At 36.8% G+C, this 22,993-nt stretch overlaps 2 protein-coding genes across 3 annotated transcripts in view; both read right to left on the minus strand.

Moving 5' to 3' along the window:
- Positions 1-2,184: 2,184 nt before the first annotated feature.
- On the minus strand, positions 2,185-4,714 carry LOC134842069 (acid phosphatase type 7-like). Its single transcript, XM_063858224.1, has 4 exons — positions 4,386-4,714; positions 3,651-3,860; positions 2,948-3,396; positions 2,185-2,814 (listed from the first exon to the last, which is right to left on the minus strand). Exons 1-4 carry the CDS (start codon positions 4,531-4,533, stop codon positions 2,251-2,253), a joined length of 1,371 nt encoding a protein of 456 aa, XP_063714294.1. The 5' UTR covers positions 4,534-4,714; the 3' UTR covers positions 2,185-2,250.
- A 1,560-nt stretch (positions 4,715-6,274) lies between these two features.
- Positions 6,275-22,993, minus strand: part of LOC134842554 (choline transporter-like protein 2) — a 546,776-nt gene continuing 530,057 nt past the window's right edge. Inside the window, exons 2-19 of one of the 2 annotated variants that reach the window (XM_063858948.1) lie at positions 18,326-18,369; positions 18,172-18,217; positions 18,030-18,103; positions 17,159-17,249; positions 16,986-17,091; positions 16,194-16,310; positions 15,532-15,634; positions 14,938-15,100; positions 13,156-13,352; positions 12,560-12,791; positions 11,148-11,397; positions 9,170-9,375; positions 8,851-8,979; positions 8,313-8,382; positions 8,066-8,210; positions 7,749-7,837; positions 7,579-7,663; positions 6,275-6,967 (exon numbers count right to left, since the gene is read on the minus strand). In XM_063858948.1, the coding sequence (XP_063715018.1) occupies positions 6,780-6,967; positions 7,579-7,663; positions 7,749-7,837; positions 8,066-8,210; positions 8,313-8,382; positions 8,851-8,979; positions 9,170-9,375; positions 11,148-11,397; positions 12,560-12,791; positions 13,156-13,352; positions 14,938-15,100; positions 15,532-15,634; positions 16,194-16,310; positions 16,986-17,091; positions 17,159-17,249; positions 18,030-18,103; positions 18,172-18,217; positions 18,326-18,359 (2,325 nt within the window). In that variant the 5' untranslated portion in view covers positions 18,360-18,369 and the 3' untranslated portion in view covers positions 6,275-6,779. The remainder of the gene's footprint in view (positions 6,968-7,578; positions 7,664-7,748; positions 7,838-8,065; positions 8,211-8,312; positions 8,383-8,850; positions 8,980-9,169; positions 9,376-11,147; positions 11,398-12,559; positions 12,792-13,155; positions 13,353-14,937; positions 15,101-15,531; positions 15,635-16,193; positions 16,311-16,985; positions 17,092-17,158; positions 17,250-18,029; positions 18,104-18,171; positions 18,218-18,325; positions 18,370-22,993) is intronic. The other variant, XM_063858947.1, reaches the window with a different exon arrangement.

Here is a 22,993-nt window from a genome sequence, read left to right on the forward strand (position 1 = left end):
ACGGCTTTTTTAGGTGTCGACAAAATTGATTTTCTGAGCTCTCCCAAATCACTATAAAGACCCAGTTTTGACTAATTTGTCTCCGCCGCAGGCAAATTAAAAAAAAACAGGCCAAAAAATTTTAACATTTTGGACAATTTTGATCAAAATTAGTACATATTGGCGCCGAATGTACCCTAAGATTTTAGGGTTAGTCAGCCTATCCCCATCTGAAAACCATACCCTCGGACTTATCCGGTTGATTCATTAGGCTATGATAAAGATTATGTTGGTTTCAATTTCTTTCTCGTGGTAAGAACGACTAGTAAAGCAAAATGTCTGAATAGCCCGAAACAGTTTGACGCCGCGCCAATTATTTTTTTTATTTTTGTCTATCAGTTTTTGCGCCAGTTAAGGAGAGTGGCAAGTTTACTTCCCGAATAACAACTTCCAGATCATAGTATTAAATCCATTTGTATACATTTACGGGTGCTTTTCAACAACAAGAAAACGAATTATGATTGACTGGCGAATAACGCCAGGAAGACTGAACTTCCAAATTCAGATGCAGACAGATCTTTTCAACACAGAGGCGTGGCAGAGATTCGCACCACTTCCCGGATTGACAAAATAGCTAACCATACTATTTTATACATCAAAAAATACCAATAAAATGGCAAGTTAATTTTTTTTCCAAACTATGAAACATTAGAATAAGCCTTTTTTGCCACAATCTGGAATTCAATAACAAGCGTTTTGCCATACTGTTTATCACAAAAATTTATGAAAAAAAAACAAAAGCAGCTTTTCGTTCTATGAAATTGTATGAAAAGCATTTTTCCACATTATGAAATTGTATAACTTTTTTGTTTTAAAATTTAAAATTTGTGTTTTATCCGAAACGCATATCAAGGTCATAGAAAAACCCGGAAGTAACTGGCAGGTACCACGCAGATGAACGGCATTTGGTGATTTTAGCCATGTATGTTAAATATAAAATTGTCACATGGAATTAAATATCAAAAAAATGAAACTTTTTGTAAATGGCTAGATAATTTTTAATTTGAAAATTTTGGTGGTTGAGAAAAAAGGTCTGTTTTTTACAAATTTATCTTTATCCTAGCATATGAATCAAAAAAATTATAATCGTGATTTTTAGATTTTTTGGGTGGAAAGATCATCCTGATCCTTGAATACGTTTTAAACACAAAAAATCGAATTTTGCATGCAATTTTTTTTTATTTCGTAAAGCATGTTTGCACAAAAGCATGTTTGCAGCCAAAAAAGGGATTAACAATTTTTTATCTCAATTTTGTGTTTTTTTTCTATGAAAAATGCATTTCGTACAATTTCATATAGGAAAACTATATGATCAGCATTTTTCCGACCAATCTTTTTGACAGTAAGCTGAAAACCCTTTATAAACTCATTTCAAATTGCCCAAATAACGTTTCAATTGATTTTTGAATTTTCCTATTTTTCTCTAAAAAATTGCTTATCGTACTATTTCTTAAATGAAAATTATATGATAAGCCTTTTTTCGAACAAAACTAAAGTCATGTTTTTGATAGTTAAATAGCTCTTTGTCAATGAAAACCTTCATTAACATCATTTGTAATTACTGAAACATGTTTTAAGAGAGATTTTTGAATAAAAAACCCTATAACAAAATGCTTATCATACTATTTTCATGGATGAAAATTGTATGATAAATGTTTTTTCATCCAAAACTTTTTATAGTTCTTTTTTTTATATGGCCAGAAAGCTTCAAATCAGGCAAATAGAACAAAATGCGAATTAAAAGTCTTTAAAACAGTTTTTAAAGTTTTAAAATTTGACAAATTTTCATTCATTTCGTTTGCTCGGATGAACAATTTTGATTCAAGTTCAGGGGCGGATTTAAGATTATCTCGAGGATTGGCTGATTTTCAAAAAAAAATTTTCAAAAAAGGCGTTTTTAGTCACTTTTTGCAAAAATTTTGACCAAAAACTTGCGCTCCCCCCTTAAAATTAGTATATATTGGTGCCAAAAGCGTCTTTAGAAAAAATTTATGGTCCGTCACCAAAATTGGATATCTCAAAATAGTACAAAAGGGGGACCATCTAGCAACCTGCTTTTGTTTCAAACTGATGTTAAAATGGCCGTGTGACATTTCTCATCACAAGTTAAATTTGATATACTTATTTTGAAAAATATCAGGGACTTAATATTTAATTCATCTATGAGGAATTCAGAAAAAATAGTAGTGACGTGTTTCATGATGATGACCTTCACATATTCTGTATTATTTCTTGTTCAATAAATTTTGGGTAAGATCCCGACTTCTTAATTGTGAATTCATCAATATTCCTCGCCTTTGGTACTGAATACTGGGATATTTTGAGTTCTAGCCGTCCAACCACTTCGATATACGCAAAACCGTAGTCGTTGCTCCTGAAGAACGACCATCTGGGTTCCGGATACCAGAACCCAGGATGAATCTCTCGGTTCCCTGCCGACCCCGACACGAAATGAACCGGGTACTTCGGATCATCATACAAACTGGGATCTGGGACCTTCTCGAATGTGAAATTATAAATGGGGTACATTCGTTCATAGTTGTGCATGTGACCGTAAATTTGCAAGTCGACTCCCTGTTGGAAGAAAAGATTCTCTAGGTTGTAGTACTTATTTTGGTACCCAGTTCTGATGAGGTTGTCGGGTCTGCAGTCTCCGTAGTGTTGACTGCTGCAATACATGGGACGGTGTCCCACTGCTATTATCCAGGGTTGATTCTCTCTATTAGCTTGTAGATTGGCAGTTTTGAGATCTTCAACAAGCCAGTTGTACTGCGTCTAAAAAATTGCAAATTTCCATCGATGCTTGCTAATTTGAAGAAAAAATAGAACTGAAAGTGCGTCAAAAAGTCCTTTTTATTCATTGCAAAAATTGAAACTACAATTCGAAAAGGATTGAAAAATTTTGAACCTGAATTTGAGCCGTGCCGAATTGACTATTGTAGTAAAACTCAGTATTAAACATCACCAAATGAATCGGACCAATGTTATAACTGTGGAAAAACACGTTCGGAGGCGGCGAAGTGAATCGATTTCTGTACTCGGAAAAGTTGTTTTTCGTCTCATGGTTTCCTGGAATCACACTGTACGCATATCGAGCTGCAATTGGTTGAATTAAGTTCATGAAGGCGTCTCCACGTGCCCCCATCAGTTCGTGTAAGTCGTACGCGAAGTCGCCAATGTGCCAAATGACGTCATATTTTCGTTTTTGCCCTTCTTGTTCCAGTTTGTCGAGTGCGACGTGGTTTTTGAGACCCAAGTCTCCGAACACTGCAATTTTGGGCTTGTAGTTTTCATTGGGAGGAAAAGTTCGGAAGCTGAATTTCCCACTATTCAGGATTCCGTTTGACACGTAGTACTCTGCAACAGGGAAAATCTTTTACTGGATAAAATATGAAAAATGAAAAAAAAAAAACAATCGTTCATCGTTTAGATCAAAAACTGATGAATGGAGATTTAATAATTATACATATTTTTCACTTTCATCCTGTGGGTGGATGCAAAAAGTTTCAATTTAAGGAACAAATAATTGGGGGTTCTGATTGAACACAGCAGCCTATTCATGTAGTCCTTCTCGTCTGTGGGCTACAATTTGTTTCGGAACAGTAACTTTCCATAGACAGTGTCTGGTTTGAGTGGCTCCATAGTGGCCCTGAACACATAGCTGGTCCTGTGCAGGTCACTGTTGTCACTGTCGTAGTGATCCACTGTGGTCACAGTGGCATTGGCTGTCATCCAATCAGAAGACGAGAGCTTAAATGTCACTGACCCTTCTCCGAAGAACACTACTGTAGTCCACGTCACAAACATCGAGGACAGGTTTCCTGGGAAACACAGACCACATTTAGATTAAAATTTAAAGAAAATTGGAAATAAACTCGATATCAACTCACATAGTTTATTGATTAGGCTTGCAATCGTCTCATTTTTACATTTTTCATATGGCCAGTTGTCAATTACAACATTTCAAGAAAAAATGAACGGCAACATCCGCGCTTTTCAGCATTACGAGGCCAAACTGTGCATTTTGTGCATTGTAAGCGGACTCCGCAACAAGGACGCTCCCTTTGTTCTTCTTTGGCTCTTTCATTTTCTTTGATCGTTCCGGCAAAGTTTTAACATGTTTTAAGACTTGTCTCTGGAATCCAGGAACATAAAGACACAAAATTGTGCGCCTATCCAGTGCACAGTTTGGCCTCGTAATGAGCTCCCGGCAAAGAATCGATACTTCGCCTATGATTAAGAGTGCACATCAGTTTTAATTAATTTTCTGGGCTAAGAAATGATGCCTCACCTTCAAGCATCGAGCGACACTTCGATGACCTTTAAATTCATTATGCTAACCTAACCTGTATATGAGATGTGAATTTGCTCCGGTCCATGGTACCTCACCACCGGTTGTACGGGCGTTGAATGCGACAGCTGCAGGAAGAGCGCGACCAGAACTGAATAACCAACTAGCTTAACCATCTTTGGAGAATTGTAGTGATGGTTCATTTTTACAGCAGTTTATACCCTCAGTTTTGATTTTGAGTTTTTATGGGTTCTTGTTATTGGAAATTAAGACGCCAATTTTTAATTTCTAGCGCGTTCAATTTCGCGCTCGTTTAATTTCGGTTCGCTTGAGTTTGTTTGCATTGGCCAATTGTTGTTTTCCCTGTGGACTTAAATTAATTTACTCAGATGGTCAGGTCACCATCTGATTATTCTTTCATTAAGTTTTGGTCAAAAATCGACGACCCATTTCATCCAATTATTTAGATCTACTTTATGACATTTACAGCAAATAAGACCGAGAACTTAATTGTTAAAGATAAAAGCGGAAAAAGCATTGGAGCTATTTATATTTTTGTATCTAACAACTGAAAACTTTCAGCGGGACAAAATACTAGAAATGTACAAAATCATTCATAGTTAAGGAAAAATCGGACCTTGAAATGCGGATTTTTCCACTCACGGTTTTGGATTTAATGTTATTGCTTACTGCGAATGTTCCATCAAAATTATTTTCGACTTGAAATTACAAAATGAGCTTCTTGATATGACACTATGCTCTGCTAGTGCATTTAATTTTTTTTAGGTCTTATAACCATATATCCCATGTTAATGTTTTTGTGCTGCTTTTGAATTCTCTGTCACAAGCAATCGTTTCTCTCCAACTTTTTGACCAAAAAAAACAAGTTCGGGGTATGTGGCGATGTTTAAAGTATTACAAGTTTATTATTTCAATAAAAAATAATTATAACGTACTAATTTATGAGTACTATGATGTCTTCTTCATTCCCATCTAACAAAAAAATCCGTAAAGGTGCTCATTGAAAACATGACAGTGATATTGACCGTCATGACATTTATGTTCTTGCGATTGCTTCCTTTTCAATAAATAATGCAAGGCAGGCAGTTGTAGAATCATTTTGAGCCATATTTCTTTTACTTATTTTGATTTTGAAAATTGATCGATTTGATTTTTTCAGAGGAAACGTACCCTTCACACAGTTGGAAAGAGTAGTGAACAAAAGTTAACCGAAAAAAAACTGACTTATTTGAAAAAAATTATAATTTTTGAGTTTGAAAGAACAAAAATATGCTCTTAGCACTCTTAAGACTTAACAAACATTTTCTGATTGATCATTTTTTTTGAGAAAATTAACCCATTTCGACCAAAGCGGATTAATAGGTAAAATCGTTGTTTCGCTGTGAATTCTGATAATTGCTTTCCATTTTCCAAATTAGAAGTCAATCACTTGTTCGTGAGTATCGTCACACTTTTACTGTTCGATAGTGGGGTTGGCCGTCCTCTTAACAAAGGAAATGCAGTGAAAATAATGCAGTGAAAGTCAAACCGCGAAAAATCAAACGTATCTTAGCAAATTGAAAGTTTTTTTTTGCTACAAAAACAAAATATCACTAAGACCTATATAGGAGTACTCACTACGTTCATTACTCTTGGCAATTTATTATTCTTCGACAATATTAAGTTTAACACGAATTGGTCACAATTTATGCACAACAAATTAGCTGGTGACCGATTGAAAACTCGACACACCATTTTTCAGCATGATAAAGTGAAAAAGGAATTTCGCATTTAAAACGCTCCATTTCTAGTTCAAAGTCTATTTGATTTGAGAAAGGCTTCCATGGTTACAAAACAAAGCAAAGACAACATTGCGCTGTGTTTTTGCCATCTGCGCCAAAAGAAAGGGGAAAAACTCAATTATTAATATTTCAATATGTTCTTTTTGCTTTCAGCTAAAATGCACATTTAGTTACCTTTTTGCGTTCAGCCAATCGCTCATTTCCTGGGCATTGATTTTACAATGACGTTTGTGACATTTTCGTGCCAAGCGATAAATTGCAGATACTATTTTACTATTTCAAAATTAAGCAGATAATATGAATTTCAAATTCACTCTAAATTTAACCCAACTATAAAAATAAAATAGCAAAAAACTGCACGTTGATATGCTATTGGAAATGCATCCAAGAAAGCTGCCTTGCTAATGGATTTAAATTAAGGCTGTACATGATATTCAAGGCAATAGATATGATATGGTAACGGTCGCCCTGAAATGTGTCAATCAGACAAATTAAGTAGTTTAAAATGGTACTTTGTACATTTTTACAGATATTTTTAAAATAAATTGCACAAACATAAAGGTGTTTCATTCCTAGAATATAGAAGCGTATGGGAGAACACAACTCTAAAGCTAGTCAAGTATTCAGGATGAAAACAACGTCATTAGTTATTTAATTTGAGTTTCTTTAACTTGAGTTTCGCATTCAGGTGGCTTTTCGTGTTCGCTGGCGACTGATACTTTGCTGTCTTTGCGTACTTCGCTGAACTGGTTGTTCTTCCCAACCAGAGACTGCAACTTGGTGCTCATGAAGTATGGCTTCTCTGGACTGCCATCATGTCTTTCTATGTCCTCCACTGAAACAACATTGTCAGCTGACAGTTGGAAAAGAGTAATGAAAGCAAGGAAACAGAACAAAACCTAACTTGTTTTTTGAAAAAACCTTAACTTTCGAATTTCGAAGAAAATTTAGATGCCCTTAAAGCTCTTAGAATTTCTAGTAAAATTCATGATTGCCATTTTTTTGATATACCCCATTTTGAGAAAACTGGATCAACAGAACTTTTTTTTCACTGAGAAAACTGATCATTAAATTCCACTTTCGAAACTAGAAGTCGATCATTTTTCATGAGCTTTCCACTTTTTCTGTTCGATTGAGTTTGTCTTCTTTTTAACACTGGAAAAGCACTGAACTTAAAAAGAAAAAGTAAAACAGCGAAAAATCAAGATTGAGAGTGAACAGGAGAGTGACTTTTCTTGAAACAAAAACACAAAAAATCAACAAGACCAAAACAAGGGTACTCACTACATTCATACTCTTAATAACTGGTGTAATTTTAGTGACTGTGAAAACTTTCATGATTTATAAACAAAGATGAACAAAAGCTGCAGATTCGTTTTAGAGCTGGAAGAAATACGATAGCATAAAAAATCAGCCAAAAAAACATGAAGTCGAACTGGGACTCACAGACGCATAGGAAAATGGTGTCGACAGCCATGTCGTAGACGTCGAAGAAGATAGTGGCCACAATGTAAGTCCCAATCACAATCACCTACACAACAAACAAGGGATGAATGTTAACTCATCAGTAAGTTTAGTCAATGTGCATTGCTATGTGTAGTAGGTAGATGACTGACAATGATTGGTGTGAAGTAGTAGTTCAGGTCGGGCACCCACTCGTTCACTTCATCTACTTGTCCAGAGAAGAAAACGAAGGCAGCGAAACCTTAAACAGATCAGAATACCAACTCAATACTATATCAGAATACCAACTCAAATATTCCATCTATATCGGAATATTTACAGGTCAGCTAGGATTTTTCTAATGTGATGCAATAATTTCAAATGTTATGCAATACTTTCATGACAGTTTTTATATATTTTCTGGTAAAATTGATGCACAATATAGAATGGTTGAGCTCAAAAAAGAGGCGCCACCACAGCAGTTTCTTACCCATTCCTGCAGTTATTGCGAGTTTGCAGGTGAAAATAAGGAAGGCTGTGATCCCATTCAAAACTGCAACCCTGGCCGAGTTGCGGAAGATTAAGAAGAAGGCGTCCATCGCAGAAAGACAGAAGTTCCTACCGTATATGGCAATCTGAAAAACAACACACAATAGCATACAACGATCAAGCAAAATGCAAAAATATACCTAATCATGATGTCTAAAAAACGAAAGAACATTATGAAACGCGCTTACCACTATGTAGGCATTCTTGTTGATAAACTTGATAAACTTCTCGAAACACCAGAAGCAGCATTTCAGACATCTGAAACAGAATTCCATATCGCACTGAAAAATTTTCTGAATCGAAGTTTCGCTTCGCAAAAGCTAGTGAGAACAAGACAAAAAGCAGCTCTATAAACTGCAATAAAAAAAGTACAAATAAGCCACGAATTAACAAAAATTAGGCAACATCTCGGATTCGATATGGGACCTACTGCGACCTAGATTTTATGAGTCTCACGCACAAACCACTCAGCCAAAAACGCTTAGTACATCACAAACACTAGCCACATATAAAGCAGAGAACAGATGCTATGAAATTGCCCAGATCGTGATTATAGCAAATATTTACCTCAAATAACAGAACACTTTAAATGAACACTTTTATTTAAGTGTTAGCTTAGTTAACGGTTCGTACTAATACACACTACGTTGCTCGCAAGTGTAAACATGATAAAAAGATTAGTGATAGTTGGGTCAAAATAAAATGGTACAAGGAGAGAACACTCACTTCATGGCGAATTTGGCCACCGTGCTCTTCTTGTCTTTGAACTTATGGTCTAGATATTCCAGAATGATCCTGATCACCTGGATCACTGCGATTATGAATGCTCCAAACGCCAGAGATCCCATGTGGTACCTATGATACATTGAACAACCTATTTCGATATACAACTTTAAATCGGATTACTAATCAAGAAATTGCCCATTAAATCGAAAATCAATCATGAAAACGACGAGAAACTACAGTCCTCAAATTGGTATAAGATGGGCATGACGCTGATCTTTCGATTGTACTTAGTTAAAAGCATTAATCAAATTCAAATAACCTTATACTTCTCCAAAAGGACATGATCACCGGAAATGCTCTGGGCTGTCCCCTAGTCCAGAACCACTCAGCAAAACCCCCCGCCAGTGTGCTCTGTCCGAGAGCTATGACAAAGTTCACGAGCCAGAGTGTCATGAAGAGGTTGAAAAGATGTACTGCCCATAGTTTGTCCTGACCTATGAACTGCTGGAAGTAGCAGTTGCCAGTCTGAAACGGTCTTTCAATCAGTTCTTAAATTCTGTTACTATTTCAACGAGTCCTAAAAATGAGGACTTCCTAAAAATGAGCACATTAAAAGGATCACGTCCTAAAAATGAGCACATTAATCTGCAAAAATTATGTCCCAATGTCTTATTCTGCTTCTACAAACGAAGCTCACTCTGCAACCAACCCGGTACCATTTGGCAGACAGAAACCAACTTTGAAGCAGAAAATGGAGATTTAAGACAGAACTAGAATTATATATATTCATCACTTACACTCTGTGAACCTCAGCATTTGCTGGCCTTCAAAATAAGAAAATTCTGCGGTAACGATTATTTCAATAGCACTACAAGCTTCGCCTCAAAAACTGAAAACTAGAGCAATTTTACTATGAAATGTTGATGGCAAGAACTCTTCAGTCCAGAAGCAACCTTTACACTAGTTTTGACAAGAAAATCTCTGTGCATTTCACGCTCGCTCAATTGTGTTTTACATTTGGCTACAGCAAAAAAACTACAGTTTTTTACTTGTCCTTTTTCTACTTGTCTCCCTCTTGTCTTCACTAACCACCACATCCCCTCCCCACCACTTACCCCTTATTAACACTTACCATAGAAACGTACGGGGGAGATGGGAGGTGTTTGTGGGGGGGGGGGGGGGAGCTCAATGAGAGGCTAGGTGGAGGAGGAGGAAAGTGGAGGGGTAAGTAAGTGGGGTGGGGAGAGGGGGGGGGGGGGCGGGAGTAGGTTGGGTGGGGAAGTGACTGAGGCTAGGTGTAAAAGTACGGTTTTGCAAAATTTAACTAAATATGAGTAGGTTTAGAATTGCAGCATATAAGAGCAAAGGAGAAAAAGCTGCAAATTTTTCTGAAAATTTGGCAAACATTTAGAGATTTTAATCTATTATCCATTGAACCTCATTGCTGGACAATACTAACAGACCTAAATTTTGCAAACAAAACCTTGGCTCTAAACGAAACATGACAGTTGGAAACAGAGTCCATGAAAGCAAGGGAACAAAAAAACTGACTTGTTTTTTTGAAAAACTTCAACTTTCGAACTTTAAAATAAACAAGATATGACCTTGAAGCTGTTTGAATTTCAAGAACAATTTAAGTTTGTAGATTGTTTTTATTTTGCTGGTAAGCCTGAAAACTAAAATCCCCTTTCAAAATTAAAATTCGATCACGTTTACTGTTCGTTAGTTGAGTTTGCCTGCCTTTCAACAAAAGAAATGAACTGAACTTAAAAGAAATCAAAAGTCAAACTGCGAAAAATCAAACTTGAGCATGAACAAATTTGAAGAATTTTCCTGAGCAAAAAACGGGAAAAAAATCATCAGGACCTTTAGAAGAGTCTGAATTACATCCATCGACTCTTAATAACATGTTTTACTCAAACAATTATTAAGAATCAATTTTTGCTTACCTTACGAAACTCTTGAACTTTTTTGACAGATTATATAACCTTATCTAGTTTTGCATTATTAATTATAATTCTGATAATTAATTTCCATTTTCGAAATTAGAAGTCGATCACGTTTTAGTGACCTTTACAATTTTGCTGTTCGATAGTAGTTTGCCTTCCTTTTAACAATAGAAATGCACTGTACTTAAAAATAAATCACAAGTCAAACCGCGAAAAATTAAAATTGAGTAAGAACGAGTTTTAAGATTTCCCTGAAAAACAAACAAAAAAATCTGCCAGACCATTTAAGAGGAGTACTCACTACGTTCATTACTCTTAATCATCCGAGCTTCCTCTGCCCCAACTTACATAAGCTATCTGCTGTGTATTACCAGACACGCTGTCTGTTACGTTCTTGTAGAGCACTTCAGGTTCGCATGTTCCCCCTCCCTCTCCACTGCTGTCATTGGAGGAGGTGTTGGTCGCATTCCTGTAGTCTGGATCTCCCTCATAGCTGGCCACGAATACAGTGAGAAGAAGAAAGTAGAGCAGCAGGACAGATTGCATCAGCCAGGGGATGAAAGGGAAGACGAGCGAGAAGATCATACTGCGCACGGCACTTGAACATACGCACAAATTTACTGTACAGTTAATGCCAATTAGTCGATTGATCTTAAGCTGGTCAGGATGAAGCCAGATAAAGAATTTTTCGCCCATTTGAACACGTAAAAATTCCTGTAAAAATCTTATTTTTCTAAGCATCGCCTCAGCAATCAATTATAGCCAACAGACAGTTGGATAAGATTCAATGAACGCACGTAAGCAGAAAAGTAATGAACGAAGTAAAGAGAAAAAAAACTGACTTGGTTGAAAAAATCTCAACTTTCGAGTTTCAAAGAAAAAAAATCGATGCCATGTAAGCTCTTTGAACTTCTAGAACGCTTTTTGATTGGCGTTTTTTGATAACATTAACCCAACTTGAGAAAACTGGATCAATAGGTAAAGTTTTTATTCCGCCTGGAAATCTTACAAATAAATTCCACTTTGGAAACTAGAAATCGTTCACGCTTTTCGGCGCCATGTCCACGTTCGTGTTTGGATAGTGCTATTTACGTCACTTTCAGCAGATGAACTTCAATTGAACTCACGAAGTGCATTATACCTATGTGCATAAATATTTTAAGACTTTTTCTTGAAAAAAAAATCAATAAGACCTATGTCAGTCTTCACTACGTTCATTACTCTTAAAAAAAAATGACTTTCGAATTTTAAAAAATAGGTGGCGGTGGAAGAGCCATGATGGTGCTTTTTTGATAAAATTAACCCAATTTGAGAAAACTGAATTAATGGATACAAGTTATTTCGCTGTGCAACCTGAAAACTAATTTTCCTTTTCGAAATTAGAAGTCGATCACGTTTTTCGTGACCTTTACATTTTTCATGTGCGAAAGTCGAGTTTTGCCTTCCTTATAAAAAAAAAGGGAACGAAGTGGAGTTAAAAGAAATCAAAAGTCAAACCGCGAAGAAGTAAATTTGAGTCTGGACAAATTTTAAGACTTTTCCTGAACAAAAAAAAATAAAAATCATCGCGACCTATATAAGAGTCCGAACTACGTTGATCGGCTCTTAAAAAATCTCGTTTTGATCTATGAATTCTCAAAACTCACGCTAACTTTTTCTATGGCTTCTTGCATTTAATTGGGCCTCCTAATATCACGTCCTTTTCCTAACAGAAACGAAGAAAATAAAAAGCAATGGATCGTTAAAAAAATGTAACCAACCTGCTAGCCTCGGCAATGACCTGAATAGCCAGTCTGATTCTGTTGCAGAGGAAACATGTCAGCAGCAACATCACTCCCAAGAGTACTGCACACACTATGCCAGTGTAGAACCACGTCTCGTACAGTCCAGAGTAGTAGGCCACATTGGCCTTGATGCTGTAGTTGTTCGGATCCTCGGCCGCTGTCTCGTCCGACTTCAGTTCCACGTACTTCACGTAACAGTAGTATGTAGCTAAATCAAATTCAGCAGCATATACCACGGCTGGCACATGTATTTCAGAGAACTACTGCTTTCACTGACATTGTCCATGACAATTTTTGGTAAGTATTAAGTAGTTTTTCTAAAAAAAAAAAAAGATAATCGATAATTGAATCAATAAAACGAAACTAATTTAACAATTTCTACTGAGAAAAACTTTCAACATAATTCCAGCTAGTGTAATCAAATCCTTTATTTTTTTTACATTATATGTTCTTGTTCTCTCACGCTGTAAATGCAATCTATCATATGCGAATTCTTAAGTATTGCCCTCTATTTTGCTGTTATAATCAATCGAATCTTCAAACTTAAAAAAAGTTAAAGGTCTTCTGCTCACCAGCTGCAAGTGCCACGTGGACTACAATCAACAGTGTCCATATGACGACAGCTGCAATGAAGCGCATGATCACGATGACCAGAAACACCACACAGCACGAGACGCACATGAACACAATCAGCATCACATACGAGTCCACGAAGTCATCCAACACCTGCATCACCACCCCGTGAGCCTCGTAATACGACTCCATAGCACTAAAAATTGCACGCATTGTGTTCGAAAAAGGCTTGCTAATGAACTGAATACAATTGTCAAACTAGTTTTTTTTTTACATAGAGGCGAAGCTGAGCAATATGAGGTCGAAAGAGGCAATATGAGGCCAACAAGCCAATACAAAATACGCCGCAACCTATCGAGCCGAATAAAAACTTTACAAATCAAAAAAGCCGAAAAAAATGGTTATCATGAAAAAATTGAACTATATTTCTTTAAGAAATTAAAGATTTTGCGCGATCCAGAAGAGCATAAAAAATATGTTCCGTTGAAACGACTCAAAATTAGATCACTAAGCCCATAAAAATAGGCCGAAATAATTTGGGAAGAATAAAGTTTTTAAACAAAAAAAAATATATATATATATATATAACAAAACCGATTACAAAACCGCAGAGGTTAATCAGAACACTAAAAGCAACTATAATGTCAGAAATTTTTTTAAAAAAACTACGCTATGGCAGCGAAGCCGACAAAACATTAGCAGACAATAATAAGCCGCCAATTTTTTTGAAACGGACTATTTCCCGTTTGAAAAAAAAACAGGACCGGTCAGTTTCGATCCCACGACCTCTGGAGTCCCAGACGCGTTGGTAGCCTTCATACTAAGTGTCCCGTAAACGCTTCGAAAATTGAATTCATTATGAGCCAAGATACCAATTGATTCAAATGATTCTGTTAAACAAGTTGTTAACCCGAAATAAGTCAATATTCCAGTTTGATAACGCTTGCTTATCGCAAGCGTAATGATACTGAACTAAACTAATAGAATTACGTTCACAGAAAAAAAAAACAGCCAGTAAGCAGCTGGACAAATGTCATTGAACGCAAAGAAAATTAAAAAATGAGTGTTTTTTTTTAAGTATTCATTACTTTCGAATCTCGAAGAAAAATAATTTCAAGTAAAGTAAAGGAATTTCAAGAACATTTATGATTGATAATTTTGCGATAACATTAACTCAATTTGAGAAAAGTGGATCAATGGGTAAACTTTTTATTCCGGTGGAAATCTTAAAATTGATATTCTCTTTGGAAACTAAAGTTTATACACGTTTTTACTCGCCATTTCCGTTATTAGAGCGTAATTCGCCGTTTTTAGCAAATGAATTTAAATTGAAAAGAAATTAAAAATCAAATCGCATAAGATCAAATTTGGCCCAAGGGATTAAGTGTGGTATTATATTAGAGCCCATCATTCGTAATTCTGTTGTAAAAAATATATAACCATGTCTGTGTCGAGCAAAATTCAATTGCCACTCACTGAAATCTACCCGGAACTATAAAAAGAATGAAAATAAAAAACATCTTCCGATTTTTCGAGGATACCTTTGTTATTTTTAACTTTTTACTTAACCCTTAGTGTTCAAACATTATGTGCTACTTGCAAGTAACCTGCTACTTGCAAAAAACCTGGATATACTTGTGCATGTTATGGAATAATCATTTCACGGTTGCGACCATATTTTTAATGTCAGTGAAGAAGTGCTTCCCCATCACTAGATGTCTTTAACAACAATAGATAACTTATCATCATTCACTATTCCGATGAATGGAATGAAAACTCACTCTCCGATCAGCTTCATGGTGGCTCCAGTGACTGCCTCTACGGCTCCTGTATTTGAGAGTGGGCCTAAGTCCACAGTGGACCCATTATCCGCCATTATCGTGTATGCTTCTTGAGTGACAACCACGATATCAATTAGAACACTCGGGATGCATCTCTTCAACACTAAACCCCCAAATACAATAACATTAAATATAAACCTAGCCAACAGACAGATTGACTGTTTTCAATTTTTGAAAAAAAAATCAGGTTAAAGCATTTCGAATATCAGGAATTTATGATTGACTTTTGTGATACAAAATATTCCAAAAGAAAAAACTGGATCAATAGTTAAATTTTTCATACAGCTGGGAAGTCTAAAAATTAAAATTCACTCTCGAATTTAAGCAGTTGGAGGCGTAACTTGCCTTCGTTTAAGCAAATGAATTTAATTGTCACTAAAAAATCATGGGAAACCGTTAAAAATTTAAGCGTTTTCCTGTACAACAATTAATCCCTTCGGTCATCAACACTTAAGAATATGAAATCAAATATGAAACCCAAGAACGGAAACAGGAGAACCAAATATAACTTGAAAAGGAATGAAAATTTTTTACATGGCTCTTCTTTAAAGTAGTATGCGCCACAGACACCATCTCCTCCTTCATCAGCCGGAAATATTAGATCTCTCGGGTTACTAATCTCGCCATCTCCAGTTCCCTATACAAACTATGCCATTAAAGCCTCAAAACATACGACAGCGCCTTTCAATTCACTTCAACTAACATTTAAACATTAGTTCAAATTTTTTTCTAACAACAATTGAAACTCGTTTGAGAGCAGTTTGTGAAGTTGCACTTACTCATAAACAACTACGCATATTGGAAACTTTGGATCCAAAATTAGTTCTTGAATAGATTAAGATCTTGACTGCCCATCATATGTTTTTTCCTCAACGTAAGAATTTGAAATTTTCATATATTGTTAATTAAGGAACAGTCGCGGGTGTAGTTTACGTCATGAGCTTTTCAAAGACTGGCTTTGAGTGTGCTCATTGTTTGCGAGGATGTTCCAGAAACAATAACATCTCTAGCAAGTTATGATTGAATGGCAAAAAATATATATATTGCCATTCACGAATCGGTAGCACCCTTCTTAAATTTTCAATGAAACATGTCATTATTACAGCCATATATCTTAGGTAGTTGCAGCACCGATGACTGCAGATTCGTTGACCAATGAAAATATTGCCAACAAAAAGTCATGTGGACAAACTTACAGGAGACACGTCGTACTCGCATATGTATTTGCTGTAATCTATGCTTTGGCTTGCATCGTATTTGGCAACGTCCAATATTCCCGCCCAGTTAGAGGATGGACACTCTTTTACGCACACCTGTTAAATTTGAACTTGATCTGTTGAACCCAATTAAGGAAAAAGCACAACTTTTTGCACTAAAATGTTAAACAGAGGCCAAGCTGATCATCGCAAAACTTGCGCTACAAAAATGAAAGATTATGATTAAAGGCAAATGAAACTACAAACCAAAAACTGGAAAAAAACTGAAAAATTGTTTTTCGTCAATTGTTTCACTAGAACGTTTTTCGTCAGAAAAAATTGCAAGAAAATTGAACAAGAGATTTTTTAAAAGTCCTGAGAAAATACTTACACTATAAAAAACTTTACAAGGAGCTTTTGGAATGCTAGAGAGAAGTCAAACCTCCAAAAAAGCCAACAAAAACAAGCAAACAGACGATATAGTCTTAAATAGCCGAACACTTTTAGTTTTCGCAAAAAAATAGATCCCGAATGAAATCATGCAAAAAATAGGTCCCGACTGAAATCTAATTCCCGGGCTCTGTCATCTGAAGCATGGGTGTCACCACTGCGCCAAATATACAGACTGCTCCTTGAATTTATTACAATGCAAGTAAAACACTTACGTGCAAATTCTGTGAACAAAATTATTTACGGGGCGAAAAAAGTACATTGTACATGGTTGCCACAACCTTTGCTTATCGCAAGAGTAATTACATCAAATGCTGTAAAGCATTTCTGCTGTCAACTCACTGAAGTTGTAGGGCAAGCTATTTCCATTGAGGCAACTACTTTCGTAATGGCCGAGCATTTTGAAATATCGAACATGTGCACATAGGGCTTGTCACTCATATCTCTCCTGAACAAAACTTGACTATTTAAACAGACCGATCCTCAGTGAGGCCAAAGGATAAGAAGCAACTCACCCAGTGGGTGAGTTTTCATTTGCATCACCACATATATTTCCTTCTGAGTCACTTGGGTTCAGCAGACGCGCAGGGTCACCATAGTAAAATCCTAGACACATTCAACTGATTAAACCAGGTTGAATTATAATGTTCTGATCCCAATCAAATTAAGTGTTTGCCATGGCTATTGAGCGTTCGCTGTTAAAAACAGTTCTTTAAAACATTTCAAATCGATTCCCATACCCACTAAAGCAAGACCGTTTGGTTGCCAAGGCATTGCCTACAAAGAACAAGGTCTGAACTTTACTCTTCTTATGAATGCGGCGCAAAAAAAAACGTGCACAATTAGCGCCTGTTGAAGGGGGCTATTCTCATGCGCGAAGGAACGAATGGGCGAAAAACTGACGGACGAAGGACCGAAAACAAAATTAGCTGAAAAGCAAAATTTTGCGTATTTCAGCCGTTTTTAAATTCGGTCAATATCAATATTAAGTCCCTTGAAATGTTTACTTTCTTTCAGATTTTAAAGTTTTCTTTCCAAATTTTAAATCGACGCAATCTGATTGGCTGATTTCAGTTTTCGCGTATTCGGTCCTTCGCATATGAGGAATTCCACCTTCATTTCGTATTAACCGATCAGATTTAGTTTATTCTGCTCTAGGCCCATTCTATTCTTAGACCGGTCACCCTATTTGAAAACAATAAGCAGCAAAATTGTTTAAACACTTGTTTGATGTCAATAGAAAACGTTTTTTTTCGCTTTCTTTTGTCTAACCCTTCTTAGCATCTGTTTTCAATTATGCATTCCTTGTTAATTTCGTTTAACGTATTACTATTATGGGAAGGGGAGGAGGGTAAATTCTGATAGTTATTAGAAAAGGATACATACCTATTATTCCGACCACTATATACAGCAAAATACTGAATGAAAATACGAAACAGCAAATTACATCAGTGCAGCCCCTGAAACAATATGAAAAATGAAAAGACAGGAGCAGCAGAAAGACGCAGCTATTCACTCTGAAACGCACCTGTCCGCTATGGGTCCTGTGAAATTAGGATCTGCTTCGCGCTTGTCTATAAGACCCAAATGATAAAAAAATATATGAAAAATATATTTGAAAACAAAAAAATAAAACTTTATTAGGAGTTAAATCAAATCAATCAGTTAAATGAACAACTAACCGTTCTTGTTGGGTTTTGATTCTTTGGAGCCCATCCCAAGATCTGAAAAATCACATATCTAGAAATAATTTTTTCACAAAATAATTTTCACACAAAAAACGAAAAAAAATTTAAATGTAAAAAACAACGATATCTATCAAAATGAATCAGGCTAGATTTGAAACAAAAACGTGCCAGGCCAAAAGAATGTGAAACTCGAATCGAAAAAAAAATTACCAGGCGGTAACAAAGCCAAGCTATTTAATGAAAACAAAATTACCAAGCAGTTTAATGATAACAAAAACTAAGATTTAAGTGCAAGACTGTTTTGTCAATTGGGAACTATTAGGGGACGATTGCAGCGAAACAGAAGCTCCTACTGAAGGAAAATGTCGTTTACTCTTGAATCGGTTGAACTCAAAAAACTGTGAAACATTATGTCTTTGAATTGCCAGCAATTATAAATTGAAACACAGAGGCGAAGCTGAGCTTCGAACCACTTGCGATACAATATGAAAATCAAACAGAAAAAATTTTTTTAAAAAAATCGTTTTTGTCAATAACAATTGCAACAAAAGCCCAAAATATCCGGAACAAAAGTGCGTGCACCATTAGAAACTCTAAAGAGCTTTGGGATTGCTGTAAGTAAGCCATGTTTTCAAAAAGAGTCCTATCTGTAGAACTAATCAGACAAAAATAAGCAGACAGACAAAAATCTAAATTAGCCAAAAAGTTCTATTAGCAAGAAAAACAAATCTCAATTGGAAACGAACTCGCGGGATTTGTCGTCTCAAGCAAGGAAAACACAGCAATGAAGTTTGCAAAAAAGGCCCGGCCGCATTCGAACCACAATACTTTGCCATCTCAAGCAATTGTTTTACGTCTACGACAGATGCTCCGGCTGCTTGATTGGATTTGAATTTATTAATTAAGCCGAAATTTTGTGCCATTCTGCCAGATGACACAGCACAACCTTCCGGCGACGTAAAAAAGGACGGCTAAAGGCCTTATGAACGAAAAAGTGTTGCGAAGGAGGGTCAGAATGTTCTAGAATTTTTATTTTTAAAATTTCGATTGGAAGAAGAACATTTCTGAGAAATAGAAAAAAGACGGCCATTTTGAATAAAAAAGATGAAAATCAGAACCACGATATAGATTGTGAAGAACAGTTGTATCAGAGACAGAAAAACACGTAGCCTCTTATCGTGGCAAAAACACACGATAAGGACCTTAGCGACAGATATTTGTGGAGACGGAGGCTTCAGTGGGGGAAGAAATATACCACGGAACCCTCCCGGGACACGAAATATAAGAGATAAGAGTGTTATCTCAAGAAAATCACGGGAGCGGAGGCTTGGTCCCCCAGAGACTGTCTATGCGAAGGGACTGTATAAACTAACTTTAACAGCTGCTGTAATGACCTAGATCTTAATTAAACACCGATATTATTTGATATTTCAGGACATGAGTAGATAGAAAAAGGAAAGGGTCAATCCATCTCCAATGGATTTAATATAAAACTGTCACACAAAAACATATAAAAATAGGTTGTTCGAGCCGTGTTTTTAATGACAATCACGTAGTCTGAGGATCCGAGACTCAGCTATGTGGTTGTGTTCGCATGTAAACGAAAGCTGATCAAAAGTCGTTTGACTGATGGCCTAAAAATGGTAACTTTTTACTTTGCCCTAGACAGACCAGAAAATCAACTGGCAAGGTCGAGACGGTAAAAAACGAGTAGAATTACGGTAACTGACGCCTGCCAGTCGTTAATAGGTACTTTTTCTACGCTCCGTCGCTGTGTGATATTTGGGCGAATGTTACATAGACGTTTTCATGGCGCTCCTGGGTGGGACTGTTAAAGGCATGAAACCATCATGATCAGCAAGCGTTTCAGTGACGAACCCTCCACTCCGGGCGTATGCCCGAGTTAGAGGTCTTAATGACCGTTGTTGTACTAGGGGGAAGGTGCGTACCCTCCGTCTAGTGCAATTTAGCTTTTTAACTTAGTTAACACCGAAAATTCTGGGGGCCTGAGGGTTAGGTGGGAAGTCATGAACCCGCTTGTCCCGAGGTCCCCGGACCAAAAACAACTAAAGAGAAAGCGTAAAACCAAACAAAAATAGTGTATAACCAAGAAAAAGCCAAAAACAAATTTATTTAAAAACAAAAAAGTACAAAAAACAGTAAAAAAATCCAAAAAAGACCAAAAACAGTAAAAAACATAAAGTGACAGTTTATATGTTATTTCCGGACGAGATGTGATCTGACCTTCCTATTTGTTGTTGTTTCAGATTGATTTATATCGTTTCTGATAGAAAGATTGTGTGTTTTGGTGAAGGGTTGGATACCCTCCCTCGAGTGTAATTTGAGTGTTTAAGCACGTTAATGGTAATTTTGCCGGTGGCCGGAGGGTAGAGTGGCAAGCTGATCAACGTGTTCCACACTCAACAGGGACATCAAGGACAACATCCGCAACGACTGTTGGGTATCGTTGAAGCAATTTTAGTATCGTTCGGGTACTATTTCATTAAAACTTAAGTGGTGGGGGGCACGATTGGCGCGGTCCGATTGTACCCTCCATCGATTACAAATTTCCGAGTTAAGGGTCTTAATTCGGATATTTTGGTGCAAAGGAGGGTATAGTACTATTCATTAACGACTATTAATAGATTATTATCCTTATTATATATTACTTATCTCCTATTTAGACCCAAGAAACACCCATTTTTTGTCGAAAATTACCAATTTTCGACCAAACTGTAGACCCCCAAATTTTCGGATATCCGAGCTTTTCCGATAGGCAAAAAGCTTTTATATAGGGAGTAGCTACGTAGTTCGATCCCCCTAACTAACGAAACCGCGTGAGAAAAGACTCAGTAGAAGTTGGAAAAAACCAAAATTTTTCGGTCAAAATTTCGATAATTTTTTGAATTTTGTCAATCTGTTTTGGGGATCGAGTTTTTGAGTTTTTAGAGTTAGAGCAATAAAATTTTTTGCGTTAGGAGCGTGCTAGCACAACGTGCTCGGTTACTAGAGAAATTTTTGGGTAACCCTCCGAGTAGCTCCGTGGATAGAGCTAACGACTTAAGGTTTGGAAAAGGAAGGAATCGGAGGGTCCAAATTTGATAGTTTTTGGCCAAATTTTTGTTTCTAAACCAATTTTGGTCCGGTTTTTTGCATTATTCCAGTGCCGTACAGGGCTACTACGCTCATTTCAAGTATTTTTAGGCACTTTCGACCGGAATTGCGAAAAAAGTCTTTCAGATCCTATACAGGTGGTGAAAAAGGCCATTTTGACGAACACGTTTTTGGCGATTTCTCAAAGACTAGTAATCCGATCGGGATAATTTTGGTACCATAAGTCGACGTTTTTGATCACTTTTCCGAATCGCAACCGTTTTTGGGTTGATTATTTCGGAAAAGAAAAATTTTTTAGAATTTGTTGGTTCGGAGGGTCCAAATCACGGGCAACCCTCCGAGCGACAAAAAATTTTATCAAAACATCTTTTTATTCAACTGGGAAGGTTGACCGTGTCAGCCAACCTAGTTTTAAGTCAGGTAGACCGCTTTCAGAGGCTTTACTACGGTGATATAACCCTTTTTCTTGATTTTGGGGGAACCCTCCGAAGTGACCCTCCGGAGTCAGCTAAACCCTTTAGCAACCCTCCTTAGTGGAAAATTTCCACGAGATCACCCCAAGAAGTTAAAACAGCTCCCCTTAGAGCTCCTAGCTTGTTTTGACGCTTTTTGAAACGAGGGGGAGAACCTTCTAAGCGAGATCGAAAAATTTGAAAATTTTGGAGGTACCCTCCGAAGTAACCCTCCGGAGCATATTAAGCATCTTATTGACCCTCCTTAGTAAATTTAGGGGGACCCTCCGAGGTAACTTGGGTGATTAGGGTACCCTCCGAAGTAACTTGAGTGATCAAGGTACCCTCCGAGGCAACCCTCCGGAGCGTCTTAAACCTTCTAACGATCTTCCTTGTTAGAGACTTGAGTAAACTTTCTGTGGCAATTTGGGCAACGGAAAATATCCATTGAATTAGGATCATATTAGGATATTAGGCGTGCTTATCAGGATCATAAGAACCCATTTTGACCCGGAAATTTGTGATCAACTTTGGATTCTACATTGGGTGTATTAGAAGTACCCGAACAAAATTTTTTTTGATTGTGATTTTGGTTGTGTGGTTGCCTTGAGCTACTTAATAGGAAAGTTCGGGCAATCCTGGAACAAATAAAGGAAGACCTCGGTGGGTGTATTAGGCAAATACACACCCACTTGAGAAGAAAAATTGTTCCCTACTCTCGTGCACTTGGAGCAGTCCGAGTGTGGGAGAGCTTTTTCATAGATTTGAAGAATTTTCGATCAGAGGTTGCCTTGAGCTACTTAGTAGGACAGCTCGGGCAATCGCAGGACACCTAAAAGAAGACCTCGGTGGGTGTTTTAGGCAGACACACACCCACTTGAGAAGAATGTGTCCTGGGCTTCGTTCTTTCGGATCGTTCCGATTGGGGGAAGTCTTTTTCTTTAAGACTAAGTTTTATTTATCTATTTCTGAATCATCACTGCTTTTTATCAAAGATTGCTTAATTTTAACAAAGCAGTGACTTGATAAATTGTGTGGCGATAAATTGATACTGACAAAAGGTCGCTGTCACCTGTAGGATATTCTTATCTGATTA

The sequence above is a fragment of the Symsagittifera roscoffensis genome, chromosome 3 (assembly GCF_963678635.1).
Source record: "Symsagittifera roscoffensis chromosome 3, txSymRosc1.1, whole genome shotgun sequence".
NCBI lineage: Eukaryota > Metazoa > Xenacoelomorpha > Acoela > Convolutidae > Symsagittifera > Symsagittifera roscoffensis.